The sequence below is a fragment of the Diorhabda carinulata genome, chromosome 11 (genome assembly GCF_026250575.1).
Source record: "Diorhabda carinulata isolate Delta chromosome 11, icDioCari1.1, whole genome shotgun sequence".
Classification (NCBI taxonomy): domain Eukaryota; kingdom Metazoa; phylum Arthropoda; class Insecta; order Coleoptera; family Chrysomelidae; genus Diorhabda; species Diorhabda carinulata.
This window is the reverse complement of record NC_079470.1, coordinates 9,903,839-9,922,640: the sequence shown is the minus strand read 5'-3', so window position 1 is coordinate 9,922,640 and position 18,802 is coordinate 9,903,839. Positions and strand designations below refer to the sequence as shown.

The following is an 18,802-nucleotide window of genomic DNA, read 5'->3' as shown; positions in this document are numbered from 1 at the left end:
GATAGCCCAATGTTTCGTGATTGCGGCTTACAATTCTATGATTGATGAAAATAATATAAAAATTGAAAGTTTCGACTATTTGCAGTCATTTCAGAAAGTAGTCGAAACGTCAAAAATTTTTATGTCTTTATATATTTGTACATGACCATATCAGATTAGTTGTTTGGTTTTGATGTTAACGATTAATGTGTGTCTACCAATAGGTATCTTCCTTATTCTGTCATTTCTTATCCTTTCCCTCTGGATTTGGTCGCTGCTCTTCCCCAGAAGTCCATTTCGGTCGTCATTACCATTTTTTCGTTTAATTATCTTATCTGCCACGCTTCTCTGCCATATGTTTCAAGGATCGTGTTTTATATTCGTTGTTTGTTAAATTTTGATATTGTTTGGTCCTATAATAGTCGATTTATCATATATATAGCTGGATTCTCTGCCTTGTATATTTCTCTGTTTGATTTCTGTATTGAGTGTTTCGAGTCATGTAACTTCAATCGTCATGATTCTGTTCTATTACTATTTGACCGTGTATAGTTTGTGATGTCTGTTCGTTCTAGCGTTGTCCACAGTTTGCTAGGTGGTACACTGTCATATGCCTTCTGCAGATTCTCATATAGTAAATGGATTTCTTGTTCTATTGCAGTTTTTTCTCGATAATTAGTTTAACACAGTATAGGTGGTTTTCTGTGGATCTGTCGACCGCCTCGAGGACTGTAAACTCTCTTTAGGTTTTGATTTGATTGATTTGAATATAAGTGAATTCTTGTTTTATTAAAAAATAAGAGAATGATCCAATTTCGCCCAAAAACTATATTAATGTCCACTCATTTTTATAGATTAGTTACATAATTAAATAAAAACATTGAATTAGTAAAACTATGACTTGTCACTTCAGTTTAATACAACTGAGATAAGTATCACGATTATCATATATTTACTAAAATATTTTATGGAAGTATATATATCAAATCTTGAATTAATACGCTCATCATTTTCTTGATGTGCAATTACTGACACACCCTTTATAGCGTACATTCTACGTGCAATGCCAATTAAACAATCCCGTAGCGATTTTCAAAGGCATGAAACGACCTTTGACTTTGAAAGTCACGACATCTGCCATACAAGTCCCATGGGTTAGATGTTAGTTTACCTAAACTAAAAAAAAAAAAAATAATGCGATCATTAAGACCGATCACAAGGTATACGAAGTATATGTAAGAATGACCATAAATCCCACGTGATTACTTTGATGCCTATTTTGGTCTTGCCATGCCCCTTTTAACAACACATTAGGGAATTTTGTGGCCTATTATGCATACAAAAAACTGTATATCTATAATTCTTCTAGGAGTGGCAATAACTTAAAGTATCTTAATATATTTTTCTTTGTGAAATATTAAGATGCCGTAGTAAAATGCAACGGTATTCTATAAATCACGGAATGTAAGGCGTTAATCTTGACAGAGACATTGAAAATTCCATTAGGAAATTAACCGTATTCTATAATTCCTAGTGAATCAAAACGTTATAAAATATACCGCCGGTAGAAGTAGGAAATATATGATAACTTTATACGTAGATATGATATAGTTTGTTTGAAAGATGTCGAGAGTAAGTACGCGTTCACATTGGCAACGCTCAAGCGGTGTTAAAAAATCTTTCTGGATATAGACTTTAAATGAATGTGTTCACATTGCAAAAGACCAACGCTCAACGTCGCGCGATGCAACGCATCGCGCCGCTCGAGCTTCGATCTTGTTCGTTTTTTTGAGCGGCATCGCCTTTGTGGTGCGCTGTGTGTTTAAGCTACAATTCTTATTTTCGTCTCTCGAGCAATTGCTATGGGTCCGATTTGGTTCAAAATTAGCATACATGCCTTTTTTGGCGGCGGATTGATGTTATTAGAGTTTGGTTGAAAACAAATGAATATTTCGAGGGGTCGCAGTGCAAAAAAAGTGGTTTTTGACCTTTGCTCACCTCTGCAGGTCAAACGAAAAGCGACTGAACAATGAAATTTCACATGTAGGTTCAATTAGTTGCGAGATGATTTCCTGTCTAAGGTCGAAACTTTCCATCCCCACCCCTCTCCATTTTATGGTCATTTTTGTTATATTTTATTATTTTTTGGCCAGAAAAAGTTTAACTAGAGGGTTCGAACTTCGCATGCAAGTAGGGGTGATGTTGAAGAATTGTCTTTCTCAAGTTCAAAGTTTTCTTCTTCAGTTCTTCTAGCACAAAACGCCCGAAATCATTTTGATTTCGGGCGTTTTGATCGTTGTAATTGTTGAACTGGACCGCCTCCTATTTAATGAATAATACGAGTATGATCGTTGCTAGGGTGATTTTTTTTACTTCCCATTTTCGAAATTTCTTGTCATTATGACAATTTTTTCTTTGTTGTCAATTGGAATTGAACAAGAGGGTTTCATTCGACGAAAAATTCGACTTTCGTGATGGAGCTCTGCTGCTCACGGCTTTTTTCAGTATGGAGTCGAAGAGCTTAGTTGTTTTCTTTTGAAGTCGATGTTGGATTTTTACCAGAATGTAATCAAACGTTTCCACTGACATTCTTAAAAACTGATCTTATTGGATCACTGCGAAGTTCATGATAAAGGGGATGGAATTCGCCATAAGCAAGTCTATTTCTATTAAGTTCACGAACGCCTTGTATTTTTTTGCTTTTCTTTAAAATTAGCCTTCGCAGTCGTGTACTTTCTATAAGTAATAATCGTTTGGATACCAAATTCATTACGTCCTTTTGGTTCGAAAGCTAGAAAATAACTAAAACGACGCTTAACCAATTTGAACAGGACAACGCGCGCGATGACATCGCAAAAGCGGCACCGCCAATGTGAACTCACACTAATAGAGAGTATCGCCCACCAGAAGAGTCTGACCACTACGGATAATACAGGAAAAATGTAACAAAGAGACCTATGTCTCTCATATTTAGCGAAATTAGTTGAATTTATTTGAAACAACGTATAAAACACGGGTGACATCAATATGAATTTATAACTTCGTGATTTCGTAAGCAATAAAAATAATAAAATTAGTAAATATATTTTTAATCATCTGAGCTATAGATTTATTGACAAGTTAATAAACCATAGGAATACCTGGTTTTTATAGAACTTCATTCCGTTAATTACATTATTTGCCCACATTTGTTGGTGGCATTTCTAACTACTATTTCGTAAGAATAAACTTTTATGGGTATTATAATTTTCCTTCATTTCCTTGTTTTGCCGTCGGTACTAATTAAATAATTACTGCGAGTGTGTTCACAATTATAGAAATGCTACCAGTATTTCTAGTTAGCACACCTGACGTTGTACAGTGGTGATGGAAAAAATTTGTAAACAAATCTTTAATCTACCGGTATAAATTTGAATAGAAAAACGAAATGACTTAACGTATGTTTTTCTTCTAATTAATTTAAACTGTGTTTCTTAATTAGTGACTTTATTTATGCACTTAACAATGCATTATGACTTATTAATAGAAACTTATCTCTAATTTAAAACATACTTATTTATTTAAACACACCGTTTACTTGTCTATCCCGATATGTTCGGGATGAAATTTAGTAACTAACTCGCTGATACACAAACGTCTATTTATACAAAACGAATTTCTTGATAATTTAGGTTCTAGAATGTAAACAAATAAAAAAGCGTTTTTAGAAATTGATTCTATGACAACAGACATAACATACTGTAAATAAGTTACAAAGAATAATAGGTTGCACAGCGTGTCCACTTTAGTTTTTGATTCTATTGATATGATAAAACAGGACCGTCTTTACAGTCTAAGTCAGTAGACGAGCTCCTAACAATAATAAATTCAATGTTCCACTGAATGTTTCACTTTTTCTTTTAGCATCCTACTTATTATAATCGGAACATCTGAGCGAGGAAGCGGAAGAAAGATAAAATAATTTATTAAAATGATGAGAACAAGATATCCCAAGTAATTTATTCGATAGATTTTCTCGCTACAATTGAAATAAAGTAGATTTCTTAAAAATAACTCCATACAAACATAAATATTTGAACATTAACTTCGCCTCAAAGTGAAATTTATCCTGCAGTATGTAAGTAAGTACCGTTTTGGAATTAAAAAAAAGAAGTCCAAGCCTGTACCTTAATCTACTTTTCTACTAAATTTCCGTGAATATTGAGGCACTTGTCATAACGTGGCACCAGTTTTTGAATACCCTCCTCATAAAATTCTGCCGCCTGACTTGTTAACCTCTGTATCATAACTGTTTTGACTTCGTTATCGTCTTGAAGACGCTGACCGCCCAGGTGTTTCTTCAAGTGCAGGAACAAATGGTACCCTTACTCAACTTGCCACCACGTCTTTTGTCCCAAAAAACTGTCCACATTATTTTCCGGGCATATATTGTTTGCTTAAACTTCACTTTTTTTGGTGATGATCACTCATAATGTTTTGTCCGTAAACTTCACAGATCTCACGATGAATATCCTTGAATTCGATTCAATTGAACTTCAAACAGGTCGCTTCCTTCCGCGTCGAAACACATCAAATTCTTTCTCCGTTAGTTTTCCGTTACCTCTGACAATCATCGTTTAGGATACACAGTAGCGAGCGTCGAGACAAGTTCGGAGTTTGAACGCGCCCCCTAGTGGAGCGGCGAGGACCTTAAAGAACCGACGACCTAACTTTGTCGACATTTTGAGGAGTTCGCGCCGGGCTAAGACGACCAGAAGACTTCTCCTACATAACTGATCCAGTTATGCGAAAAGAGGCAACTCAATGAAGTATTGTGTTGCAATCAGGTATCGAACCATTTCGTGGGATATTGAACTCTGTGCGGAAAAGCCGTTGAAAATGTTCAACAATGAAAACGCGATTCGCCACGGTCCACATATAGCGGCATTGCTATTAAAACTGGACGCCTTAACCTACAACATAACCAGCCTCCGTCCCTCGGCTCCTTTACTTTCCCATTCCAACTACACATTTCAAATGCATGCGCTCTTTTTGCGCCACCCGTTATTACCTATAACTGTTAATTCAAATGAACATACCAGTTAAAGGTAGAAACCATAAAATTATTATATGTACTACTAATTTCGAACGTATTTATGTATGCCTAAACTGCTTCTCTAATGAAAAATAGTTCTTTATATGAATGTCAAAAGTGGTGAAAAATTTCCTTTAATGTCATGTTGGCTTAACCAACTTATCAATAGTTCGTGGTTGATAGTTATTAATTTTCCATCCTTATTTCCAATGGAATATCTTATAAATGACCTCCTTGTAGTTCGCGATTTATTAAAACTTCAGCCTCCTGGAGAAAAATATGTTCTCGATGTGATGATTACTAGAATCAATAATTATTGCAACCACGTATTTAATTAGTACCTGTGTCACAGGATGTACTTGAAGTAAACGAACATAACAAAATGCAAATTGCAGTTGCTCGTTTTCAGTCTGTGACTGGGTAATAGCTTGGTTATTATTTTCAATCAAGTTTTAATTTCCATCGAGAATTTTTGCGTTTTGAATGACCATTATTTAAAAAAAAATAAGCTAATAAAACATTTACAATTACAAAAAAATACACAGTATTGACAGTATTCAGTCATTTTTAATTATACTTTTTCCAATAATTTACATATGTCTTCTTTTATTTCAATCTCATCATCGTTCGTCGGCTCATTTTCTTTGCATTCCAATCTATTTTCATTACGTAGTTTTCGAAAATAATACCTTTTTAATATATTTAAATGCAATACTTGACGTTATTCCGCACGTATTATTTCTAATTGATTCGATAAAAATAAAATAAAGTATTAAGAAGAAATCAGAAAAAAAAACTAATAATACTCTTACTAAGAGTGGAGAGGCTTTATCTGCCCTCGTCGCCTGGGTGATCTGTTTGTCCTTTAGGTCGCACTTTCCCTTGGAGAATCATACAAATATCTTTGGCTTGAAGCAAGTCTTCTACTAGCTCAAATCCTACGGTTTTTCTCTATACGTTCATATTGATTGACAATATGACAATATGGCAAAGTTTCTTCCTCTGTTTCAGAAACTTGGCAATCCGAATTTGCAGCCATACCTGTATTGTATTTGGGACAACCGACTACTACGTGCCATGTGATTTTACCTACCAGAGTCTTTGCCTCCCGTCTATGTCTTACCTTCAAAGGTTTTGGCTAGTTTTCGTACGCCTTAATCTATGCCTCTTTATATTTTCCATTCTCATAGCGTAAGGGGTTTCTCAATTTACAAGCGAGCAACTCCGAATGGAGTTTTGGACTCTGAAAAAGATTGAGAGACTCGCAAGTTTCTCTAGGAAGTAGTTCTGTCCAATTCTTTCATCATAGTTATGTGGATAAACCTTTTTTTACTTGTTGAAATAAAGCTATGCTAACATTTTTAGATTTAGTTGTCTTTGAGTTGGGCCTAGAACTTTCTCTTTCTATATTTTGGATGATTAATCAACTAAAGTTTTGCAATCCTGAATATTTATATATGGTTTCTAGAAGAAAAGATTTGGAATATCTTTGGATATAATTAATAGATATTTTGAAGCATTATTCTTGCGTTTGAAAGGCGTGAAATCCCATGAAACCATTTTCCCTTTGAATTCTAGTCAAAATTTTAATACCTAATGTATATTTTATCTATGTGCCCTTTATTTGCATCATCAACTCTCATACAATCTTCTTCATCAGTTATAGCACTAAAACTTACTTTTCAAATATAAATCCATGTTATTGCTTTAGAGCTAAAAGTTTTGAATGAGATAGAACCAAGTAATACTAAACTGTGTGTTTTTGATTGGCACTTTCTTATGATATTGTATTGAAATGAGACATTTTAGGAGCATAGGAGCTCGTCTTTCAGACTGAAAAAGAACTTCATTCATCTCTAACACACATATCTCTATAACTTGTTTTTCCAAAATCTTACGTGCGAAATGACAAGTGGTAGAAATGATTTTGTAAACTGACTCATCGAAATTGATAAGCATTACATGGAAATAAACTCAAAAAAGTTGTTAGTATTTGTTGCCGTAGTGATAAAGTTTGTGCATATTTTACTCAATTTGATTCCACTGAACACGTTTATTTCTCTTTCAATCTTTATGTACGTGTGTATGTCACTGAACTCCTCCTAAATGGCTGGACCGATTGAATGAATATTTTTGCATGTGTTTGGGTGTCGCCCTGGACACAAATCACCTATATTTAGATGGATCACGACAATGTTATTTGTTCTAACCAAATTGGGGGTTCAAGTTCAGACTGAGGGTCTGAACTTGAACTAATATGACATCCTTCATAAAATACTGGCGTAACTATAGTAAATAGTGCGTAATTTGAAGGTAGTTCACACTGTTATCTCAAAACTAATGAATTTTCACATTTATGTTTTTGTTTATAATATTGTTCAAAATATAATAACACAAAACATGAAATTTTGGGAACAATTATGAAAAAAATTAAATGTGGAAATGTATTAGTTGTTTGTTAGTAGAAAAATATTTAAATTATTGCAAGAGCACTTATTTCGTTACTTAAATAAAATGTAGGCAAAAAGGCTTTCGAAAGTAATCTGATACTCCTTCAATTATAATAATAATCTAAACATACTGTGTGTGTATTTATTAATAAGGTAAAAATAAAACTTAAGGAGGAGTATACATACATATAATTTCAAACAAAACATTGGATACAAAAATAGCTAATGAAAATGTTACATCTTAAATGATTATATACAATTTTAATAAAATGCATCACTTGAATTTCATGATAAATTCCTTGCAGTTAATTTTGTATTGTTTATAGCCATCAGCCATCTATTAAAACAGTTTGGGTCCTCACAAGGATTTGGGAACAAATGCATCATATTAATAGATTCTTAATGTTTTACACATGTATTGAAAGTAAATTTGGAAAATTAACCACAGCTAACACTGTACATAAACAAAAGGACTCAGAAACATGAGTACAACACAACAATAATGGGCCATCTGTGTGAAATGTTTATAAAATATGTGGTTTGTGGTCCTGGATGGTTCAGAGTCACAACAGAACAGGTAGATAGCGCTGCAGTCGGTATTTAGGTTATTTATCTATACCGCAATTAAATGCCTGGATCGAATTGAATAAATTTTTGTGTATGCATTCAAGTGGGGGCCTGGAAGTTTACATTCTTAAATCAGCACGATACGTGGCGTTGACGCTATTAACTTCAAAATATTGACCCGCAATGAGATATTGTTCAAATCGATCGACACTGTTACCGATCCTGACGAAGCAGTCAACTATACTGTTGAATTTTTGAATTCGCTGGATTTACCAGCAATGCCACCAAACAACTTATCATTTTGCTTCGGAATTCAAATACACCTAAGCTATGCAACGGTACAAGATAAGTCATTAAAATATGATCCCAATGATCTCTTCAGACGCACCCATTCCATTCGAACGCCTCCAATTTCAAATTCTCTTGGCATTTGCCAGGACTATTAATAAGTCACAAAGTTAAACAATGTCGATTTGCGGGTTGGATCTAGAAAATCCGGTCTTTTCACATATCCAATTATATGTGGCGTCTTTTCGCGTTGCAAAACCGTCAAGTTTATTCATTTATACTCCTCAAGAATTGACTAAAAATATTTTTCATAGACTCGCGTTAAGATTATATATAAAACATTATTGATTATAATGAATTGTTGAATGTGCAAAACAACGTCTTTTGTATCCGCAAGTACATTTATAAAACTCAAATTTTATATGTTTCTGTTTCCCTTTAGAGGTAGACAAAATGACTTGCACTAAATAGATATTTATTTATTTGAGTCTCTTGTTATTATTAATTAACATTTCAACACCCTAATTTTTAAAAGAAGATTTTTTCTACAGCGATACTTGCTTCTGTTTGAGGTTAAGTGCTTACTAAAAGCTTTCTATTCTTGTGTAGCAATTAAAATTTTCTTCATGTATAAAGACGTATTCCAAATAGCCGTTTAAAATATACAATAAAGTTAATCTAGTCTCTTAGCTATAAACATAGAATCCCAACCATGAGCGGAGCAACCATATTTTTATCGCAATAATTTGATTATTTTCAAAAATTTTGAATCTCATGTAAAGTATGTACCTAATATCAAAATAGATGAAGGTTGAATTTTGGTAGGGTACACACAAAATCGTAATACATCTCGTGGAAACACTATAGATTGGTCAAATCAGAATGATTTTCGCTTTTCGTTGTAAAATAAAAAAGAGATCCTAGAAAACAAATAGTGTTACTCGTATCATTTGTTCTGATACAGCTGCAATTATAGCCTGCGGCCCAGAAAAGCCCTTTCAGCTTTTGTACTTATAGGGTTTATTGTCAACAATAGCAGACAAGTATTATACCATAACTTTCAATTGCAAGCATTTCCTTTTTAGTACTTCAAATATTTCTCTTTTTCAGTATGTATGCTATAGCACATGGCATCTTTCTAGATTTGAAATTATTAATCTTCCTGTAATGTCTAATTTCTTAATGACGGTGAATCTAAGTTCCCTTCTACTATTTCTTCCATATTTTCTGTAGAGTTATCATCTTGAACAACTTTCCTCATTTCTAATCGAATAATTTTTTTCTTATATTAATATTCCTGTGTGACGTTCCAACCCCTGTATGTAGTACTTCATATAATTCAGTACTTAACACTGTGTCTTGAGTGAGCACTGCTACAAAACAAATTTTAGTATTGTTTCTGCAGATAACAGAGACGAATCTCTGGTATAATATTCGGCCTCCACAGACGATTTGAATCACACAAAAAAAAGCACGAATAAAAAGATATTTTTTGAAAAACAACATCACAGAAAGAACTGTAAATATGTTCCGATCTTCTAATCAGTTATTTACCTCTCATTGACAGGTCGTCGTCAACCCAAAGTCTTGAACCGATCTTTACTTGATCTAATGGAAATATAACTTCATTCATATTTGGTCCAGAAGTATCCAGAACCGACGAGATGATATATCTTTAGTTTAACCTTATGCGCTTTACACGTTCCAATAGATTTTTATTTAGTGTCGATAATTCAGTTTTAATTCGAGATGGATTGAAATCCAAGAATGCGCAACGACGACTTCTTCAAGAGTACGCGTGCTTTCTCTGGGATGTTTCTTTTTTACGGTTTACTATTTTTAGATTTTTTGTTAACCATAATTGAAAATCGTTAAGTTTTGATTCGTTTTTATATATTTCTCACTTGAATAAATATTTATTTTGGAAAATTGATTGAGTATAACTAATTTATAGCCCAGAGAAAGTTAGGTACGTACTCTTAGGCGACCTTACCGTATAACCAAAATAAAAGAAATAACGAAAGTATCATGATACCTTCTCAAATTTCCTAACCCTGTTTTTGTTCCGACTCTGATACCTACCATGTCTCATCCTTTATTGCAGCGGTTTAAATTAAGGCAACGTCACGTTTTTCATGAATACTATAAATTAATGGAAGTTTTCAAATCCAGATTAAGATCTTGTATCGCCTATAATTCACCTGATCAGATAATCAACGAAAGACGATATCCTCTCTTTGGCTCTCTTATAGATCGATAGATCAAAGAAGATTTAGAATGCGGAATTTTCGTTAATGAGAATCTATTTACTTCTTTGCAAATGAGAACAATACTTTTATTTATTCGAACTAAAAACATTGATTAATATACAAATCATTAATATCTTCTGGTATACAATAAACAGGTTCGTTAGTTGAGGTTCCGTTCGCCTCCATAACATTTCAGTCTTCAAATACAAATATCTTATTGTTGAAAAATAAAAAACAAAATTACAAATTCCATAAATATCTATATATAATTAACGTGAGGTAAATTGTGAAAACAAATTTGATTGGCTTTTATTTGCTACGAGGACGACAAAAACTGGGTTCACGTAAAATTCCCCTCAGCTCTATCCGCAGCCTTTATTTTTACTTCGTGTGGCTCAAATATTCATTACCTGGAGTAAATAGGTAAAAATGGAAAATTTTGAAAATATTAACGTCATTATTTTCGAGATATTAAACACCTTTCCGTACAACACAACATACATATTTGTGTTCAGGGTGAAAAATCGAAAAACAATCAGTCGAAAATAAGAAGATACCGAAAACACGTCAACTAAAACTTAATGAAGTTATTTGTTGCAAATTAGAGGCATAAGAATATATCTTCGAAGGATTGAGGAAGTATCTGGGATCAAATTTGTTTTTAGACTTTAGTTGTTCCGGGATACCAACCAGTTCATGCTGAAATCTATACAGAAAAGATTAACACTAATAATAAGGAATATTATCTCGTTTCTCTTTTTAATGATTTATTTTGTTCCAGGTGATATACTTAGCGGGGTCTGTTATGTTGGTATATGGAACGTAGACGCGATGCGAACGTTCGTTCTCATTCCTCTCGTCGTGTATCTGGTGATAGGTACTATATTCCTTACTTCAGGATTCGTTTCCTTATTCCGCATACGAACAGTTATGAAACATGACGGCACAAAGACGGACAAATTAGAAAAACTAATGATTAGAATTGGTGTGTTTTCCGTTCTGTACACGCTTCCTGCTCTCGTAGTAATTTCCTGTTTGATTTACGAACACAGTTATTTCGATGAATGGATGCTGGTGAGTTACTAAAATATAATAGTAGTTTGTGTAACTATAGTTTATTTTAGAAAGGTATAGAGTAACAAAATCTGATTAGGTATGCAAAGGGACTAACTAATATTTAAGCCACTTTCATAGTTTGGCATTGGTTTCATTGTAAATTTTTTATTTATCAAGTGCAGGTAGTACCACCCGGGTTGGGCTCAATTTATGGGTTTAGCCTATTGTTATCCAGTCACAAACACTGAAAATAGTGTGCCAAAGGCGCGAAAAATAATCTATACATCATAGTTTAGCTTCGCATGTCTTCATTACCTAATGATGACATCATGTATCATAAAATTTGCAGAGAATTTAGTCTAGTTCGTTTACAAGCGGCTATCGTTAGTAAATCTATCAATATTTGTTTTTTTTCGGTTCGTGTTTGACCTTCAAAAAGTTAAAATTCTATGAATTTTTGTGTATTGCTGTTTATTGATTGATATTCTATCAATATTCTTAGTTAATATTAGTGGTTAGGTTAGGTTAGGTTAGGTTAGGTTAGGTTAAGTTGGGTTAGGTTAGGTTAGGTTAGGTTAGATATACGATGCTAAACTATGATCAAAATAGACATTTACCTATGTATACGTAAGATCCTCGTCTGATGAAAATATCTCTTCTGCGAGGTGAGGAGAAGTGTGTTAAGGAGTGTTGTACTGATGGGACAAAATTCGGTCACTTTTTGCAATTTCCTCATTTATCTAATCAAGCAGTTATGTATAATTCTTTCCTGCTATATTTTTAATACTTTGAAGAGGTTTCTTCTACAGCCGTGAATCGACGAAAAAATCCGACTCGTTTTGCTTGAACGGCGTCAATAAGACCAAGGAAATATTCATTCGATTGCGCTTTTGGTTCAAAGTTAATCCGACAATTGACCAGTGCCATTTGGTTAATTTTATCGATGATATCGCTGGTTGTCGCAGTTTTTAACAGTCCTGAACGCTCTTCGTCAGTCAAGCTGATACGGCTAGGTTTGAATTCAGCTGCCTAAAAGTGTACGGTTGTAAATGATAGTGCAAAGTGTCTAACTCTTCTTTTATATGTGTAGGCGTATTGCTTTTCAAAAACAAATATTTAATGACAGCTCGTTCCCCATTTTTCTACATTTTCAAAAAAATCTTCACGACTACTCACTTATATCATCATCAAAAAGTCCAAAATAGCTGAAATTTTAGTCATAATATATCAACGCCTGAGAATGTATATTTTCCAACTTCAATTGTTAAGTAGTAATATCTTCGGTTGAAGTTACAAATTTTCCAGGCAACCCTCATATATAAATAAAATATTCTACCTATGAATCGATTTGTTAAGTGAAAAATAAAATAGTGGTTTATTTTTTAAAATCAACTCCATATTCTGTTTTAGACATGGAATCAAGATATGTGTGAAAAATCAAAATACGCCATACCCTGTCCGAGGGATTTGAAAGAAAAAGCTCATCCTAGGTTTGAAGTATTCATGGTCAAGTATCTGATGACCATGATCGTTGGAATTACATCCAGCGTGTGGATCTGGTCGGGTAAAACTGTACATAGCTGGAAAGTATTTTTTAATAGACTGGAAGGTCGACATGTTGAAGCGTACGTGTAAAATATTAATTTATAAAATGTTACCTGAACGTTTTGTTGAAGTTTTTGAAAAGATAGATTCATCAAGCTCTTTCATAATTTAAACAGTCCTCCCAAGTACATTCAATATTAAAATATCTTATTTTTGATACTTACTTATTGAGCAGAAATACTTTGTTATAAGTGAAAATTTGAGTTAATCTCTATCAAATTACTGCTCTTGGTTATTAATGTTGCATCCATGATCGGAAGGCTTCTTTCGGAATGTCTGCTTTGCCGTAGCCTCTTCAAAATCAGCTTTGAAGTTGAAACATTCCTTTTTTAGTACATTTCCTTTTTGCCAGAAGTCTCATGGTACTGAAAATGGTGAGTAAGGCGGATTTGGACATCAAGACTTGTGGCGGTCGTGAAATGTTACTTGTAGCACAGCGCGTTATTATGGTGAAGAAAAAAGTAGTTGATTAATTCTTACAAGTTTATTTTATCACACACAATAAAAAAACTATTCTTACTCGTCCTTTATTGCTTCGTTTCCACTTCTAATTCACTCTTACATTAGCAAACAGTTTGAAAGGTTCTAAATTATCACTAAACATAGATTTCAATAACAGGTACTGCAAACATGATCTTGCCAAAACGAATTCAAACTCAACACTTATTATCTTAAAATCTTTAAAAAACTACTAGTTGATACAAAATGCATTTATCATATTTTCTACCAGATCTCGTAGTACAACTTTGGTTTGACACCGTGACGATCGAACCTCACCGCATGTATGATTATTTAAAATTAGTTTTAAAACACGGTCCTGTTATTAGAATGTTCGATTGGTTCAATTTGTAAATATTTATAAAATATACATAATTCATTAATTGGTTATTTTGTGCCTTACATCAAGGAAATTCCTATTTCCTTCTTAACGAATGTCATAAAATTCTCCTAATCGAATCGGTTCCAAACAAATTACAAGATGTCTCTGATCTTTTAATTGAACTTGAAAAATCTAATTCCATATATCTAAAAACACAATCCTTCACGGAACCCAATGGGCTAGCTGCCATTTTTTGTAGTAGCACCCTAAATTTCTGGACGATAACTCATACAACCTTTTGCATTTCTTATATATTTTTAAATAAAAAGTTTTTCAAATTCATTAAAATCAATTAGTTGATTATGACGCTCTGATTAGCAGGTTATGACTTGATAAAAAAGGGTAATGAAAATAATATATCAACAATATTCATATGTAGCCATTAAAAAATTTCATAGATTTGAATATAAACATCATTTACACGAAAACATTATTATGCTTTGACCTTGACCCCAAATTTAAAACCTTTCCCACTGTTTTTCCTCAGAGATAACTTAACGTCGGGCGCATAGTTGAAATTAAAAAAATTCTCTTTGCATTCTTTTATTTAATTCCTCAAAAAAATGGGTTTATTCATCTTTCCTACCGTATATAAGCCATCAACTATTTTATCGTATTTGATACCTAAAATATAAAGGTGACATTTTTGGAACCGTTGGTCATATTTATACAGTTTACATTACCATTCTTCAGAGACTGAAGCCTATTAACTTGACTTATCTATTTTATACTAAATTTTCCACCAATGAACTTTCTCCCGCGAAAAATAATTCCAGCGGGAAAATCCTCTTGGCGGGATTCTTCACATTTATTCCTTAACTACTTAACTATATAGTGGGCTGTAAAGAATAGACCCTCTATCCCTATTTTAAATATATAATAAATGCCTTCTTTTCTTTAGTTTCTCCAATGCATGCATTTTACTTTACTTCCGAAGTCATCGTGGTCTGCAACTTTGTAGTTTTTCCCTTATAGCTCAATAGAATACAATTTTTTTTAATAATATACAGCACTTTTACAATCTACTCTAAAAGCAGAGTAATAAGTAAATTGTCTATAAGTTACTAAAGTGAATCAGGAACCATTCGTTAACGGTACTCTGAGAGTATTTATTGTGGGAGATCTTCTGGGCATATTCTTTTCAATCATCTCTGGTAGTGGCTGGTTGAATAGATTATTTATTAATTCATAGTTGTGGTCATTGGAATGAAAAGTTCTTTATCACATCTTTGATTAGTGGGATCTTCATATCGTTATGAATTGTTTAGTTAGTAACGTACCAGGGGGCTATACCCTGGATTGGAAAGTTCGAAGTATATTCGTATTTGAAGGTTTACTGCAGCCCCATAGTTCTATTGCTTATGACCAGATTGGTATGGATATAGTTTTGTAGATAAGCAATTTATTTTCGAGTCTTGGTTAAGACCTTTTGTTGAGTAGCCAATGCATATTTTTTAGTTTCAAATCTAACTCTTTTCTCTTGTTTTTGATATGTGTTTCCCATGTACGTTTTTCATCTAAATGTAAACCCAAGAATTTGAAAACTTGTTATCGGAATGGGAATATGGTAATTTGCTTACACATCCGTAACTTTTTGATATGAAAAGATCACTTCCTCCTAATTAGTGCTTTTCTCCCGAAATTTTTATACCTTATTCATCTCTGTTATCAATAATAATACTGTTCTATCCACTTAACTTTAAACTTGTTTGCGGATACTTCTGGGTTTCACTATAAATACTTTAGTGTAAGGTCAAACCTAAGATAAATCAGTCATTCCGGAAAGAGACCTCTGACTATGACATATACAAATCAGAATGTACTTAAATGAAAGTAAGTAAAGTTTGTACCATCTTAATTCTTGTAAAGAGCTTGAAAGATTGGAAGCGTTGGTGAATCTACCTTTGGAACTTTATATTTTATAATTGTATATTTGTTCTAGAGAAATAAACAAGACTGCAGTATTTCTATGAAAACTATACAGATAAGTTGGTGAAAAAGTATCACAGTAGTATTCACAGTTTCAGAGTACTAAATTCCATCAAATTATACTTGATCATAATCTCATTTAGACTAATTGACCGATTGTTTCGTCAAGGTTATTATTATTGAGAACCTAATACTTAAGACTTTTTCATTTTTAACAATTACTTTTGTCAATTACCAGTTTTAGATAAATTACAATTACCAACTTCATATATTTGTTTTAATAATTTAATAGTCCAAGTTTTCGAATAATAGTCCAGGAGATATCGATCCAAAAAAACGTGCATCCAACCTTTCATTGATAGTTCAAAAACATACAAATAAAAATACTAGTTTCGCGTGAGTTATTTGAGAATTTGAATTTAATAAATTTTTGTTTTAAAAAACGGATTTCAAAGTTCTCATAAGTTAATTGGCGCAGTCAGTAGGATGCGAAATCTAATCAGTAACACAGATGCTAGCAAATGAGAAATCCACAGCGAATATCCAAATGCGTGAATGTTTATCTCACAAAAAAATTCCATTCTCTTCTAGAAATAAATGTAGAAAAGAATGTTGTTAGCAAAGAGAGTCATGCAAATGTTCAAGGTTGTGATCAAAACCCCAGAACATATATAGTTGGATTTCATTTAAAGAAAACAAAATAATTTTATTTTTATAGAAATATTTATACATTTTTATACATTTATACGGAAATAATTTGAGAAAAATATATTGTAATGGTTTTATTATTTATTTATTTCTAATGGTTGGGTAAATTTATAAACACTGTCTCTTACGTTCTTTATTTCTTTAAACACTTTACAGTACATTTAACTAACTTATACAATTAATTTAAAATTTTCGTTTCCTTTCGTCCATTCACTATGACTATTTGTTATAAACTAACTAACTCCGCTAAACGAACTTGTTTATATACCCAAAACGAAATTCTCAAAAATTATAGTAAATAAAAAAACAAAGCAAATAAATAAAAAGACTGTTCTAGAAATTAGTTCAAAAGAAACAATCAAACAAACAAAACTTCGCCAAATCCTAGAATTCCATTATAACCGACAGGGCCGGCTTCATGTCGGGGACGAGTTAGTAACAATAGTAAATTATCTCCAAACGACTAAAAATATTTTATCAAAGGATATTAATATACACAATATGGCCTTCAAATCCAAGTTTTGAGCTCGTATACTAATAAAGTATCAAATTATATACAAAAGTATTTGCATGCACGTATCGAGAAGGTTTTTGGATCAACACAAGTCCTGGAATAAAATGAAATGGTAAAATATTGTCGTTGTCCAATATATTAATAGGACTGGATACAAATTCTGTGCAAACGTACATATTTAAAAATACTTATAATCGCATAAATTTTATAAATCGTTCAAAAAATATAACTTCTTAAGTCTAGTATATTCTGTGAAACTGCATAATTTGAATATTTTTTCAACCAACCAAAAGAATGTTTTTACTTTTTTTTTATAGAATTATTGTTTGTATAACAGATAATAGTAGTGGTGATAATTTTATTGTATTCTATTTTTATATCATTTGTAATGAATTCACTGAATATTATTTTTTGGGATGAAAATTATCAAAGATCATGAGAAAAGAATTGGTATTTTATATAATATAGCAATACCATCATAAAAATATCAACAGGTTTTATTAATCAGATTTTCAATTGTGCCTAGTAATATTTTCCATATATATTTTATATTTCATTGTGTTTCAGTTTTTTCTTGCTCCATTATGATTCTTGATTCCTCCCATATAATGTATTTCCTTCATTATAAATACCTCTCTTTCCTTTGCGTCCGTGCTATTAGTCTTCAGATGTGTTAATTTGTAATATTATTCTTCCATATGAATTTCCAATATTTTCCATCCATTTTGCAATTTCGTGGTGTTTTTCAATTATTTTCGATCGCTAACCTCATTAATGCATATTGAACCATCAAAACTTCCTTTAATATACCCTTACACCCTTTGCTTCGACCCATTGCGGCTGTTGTAATGGTAGAACTGTGACTGTGTGTGTTATACTAATGCAAGAAAAATCTTTGCACCTCATTTTGTTTAAAACTTAATAGACACAATAAGCACCTGTGATTGTGACCGCATTTTACTGGTAATCTAACAATATTTTTCATATTCAATATTCCAAAATACATTTATCATGACATTCGCTGCTGATGGTTTAATCTCCAGTTTTTTCAGCAGTGCTGAACCTCGATGACGCCACTCCTTAATCTGCATATTTTGGCCGCTAAATCATACTACTGGAGCCATATGACACATTCATTGTAATTAATATTGTCTATACTAGGTATGTTGAAAAACAAATGCCTTTTGAATTTACTTGTTAGCATCTGTTATGTTATGCTCCACTTTCATGTTCCTTTGTATACGGCTGTCTACCACCTTTAAACTCACGACAACATATGTACACTATGTCATGCAGATTCCGTTATATTTTCACAAAATCTTTCTGAATTTGCGTTGGCATCAATAAACTCGAGTACTTAATCACCGCAAGTTGCTCGACACCATCCATTTTGAATTGAAATGTGGTTCTTTCGAATTTGGGGTTTCTTCTGTGATAGAAATAGATGGTAAGTCTATACATAAAACAATGTGGCGTGATTGTAAATGTTTTATTTCTAAATAT

The 18,802-nt window shown here is 32.6% G+C and overlaps 1 protein-coding gene across 2 annotated transcripts in view; it reads left to right on the top strand.

Moving 5' to 3' along the window:
- LOC130899459 (frizzled-7) overlaps nucleotides 1-17,074 on the top strand; it is a 209,593-nt gene extending 192,519 nt beyond the window's left edge. For both annotated transcript variants that reach the window (XM_057809412.1, XM_057809411.1), the window contains exons 2-3: nucleotides 11,389-11,681; nucleotides 13,074-17,074. In XM_057809412.1, coding sequence (XP_057665395.1) covers nucleotides 11,389-11,681; nucleotides 13,074-13,298 — 518 coding nt within the window. In that variant the 3' untranslated portion in view covers nucleotides 13,299-17,074. The remainder of the gene's footprint in view (nucleotides 1-11,388; nucleotides 11,682-13,073) is intronic.
- Nucleotides 17,075-18,802: the final 1,728 nt, after the last annotated feature.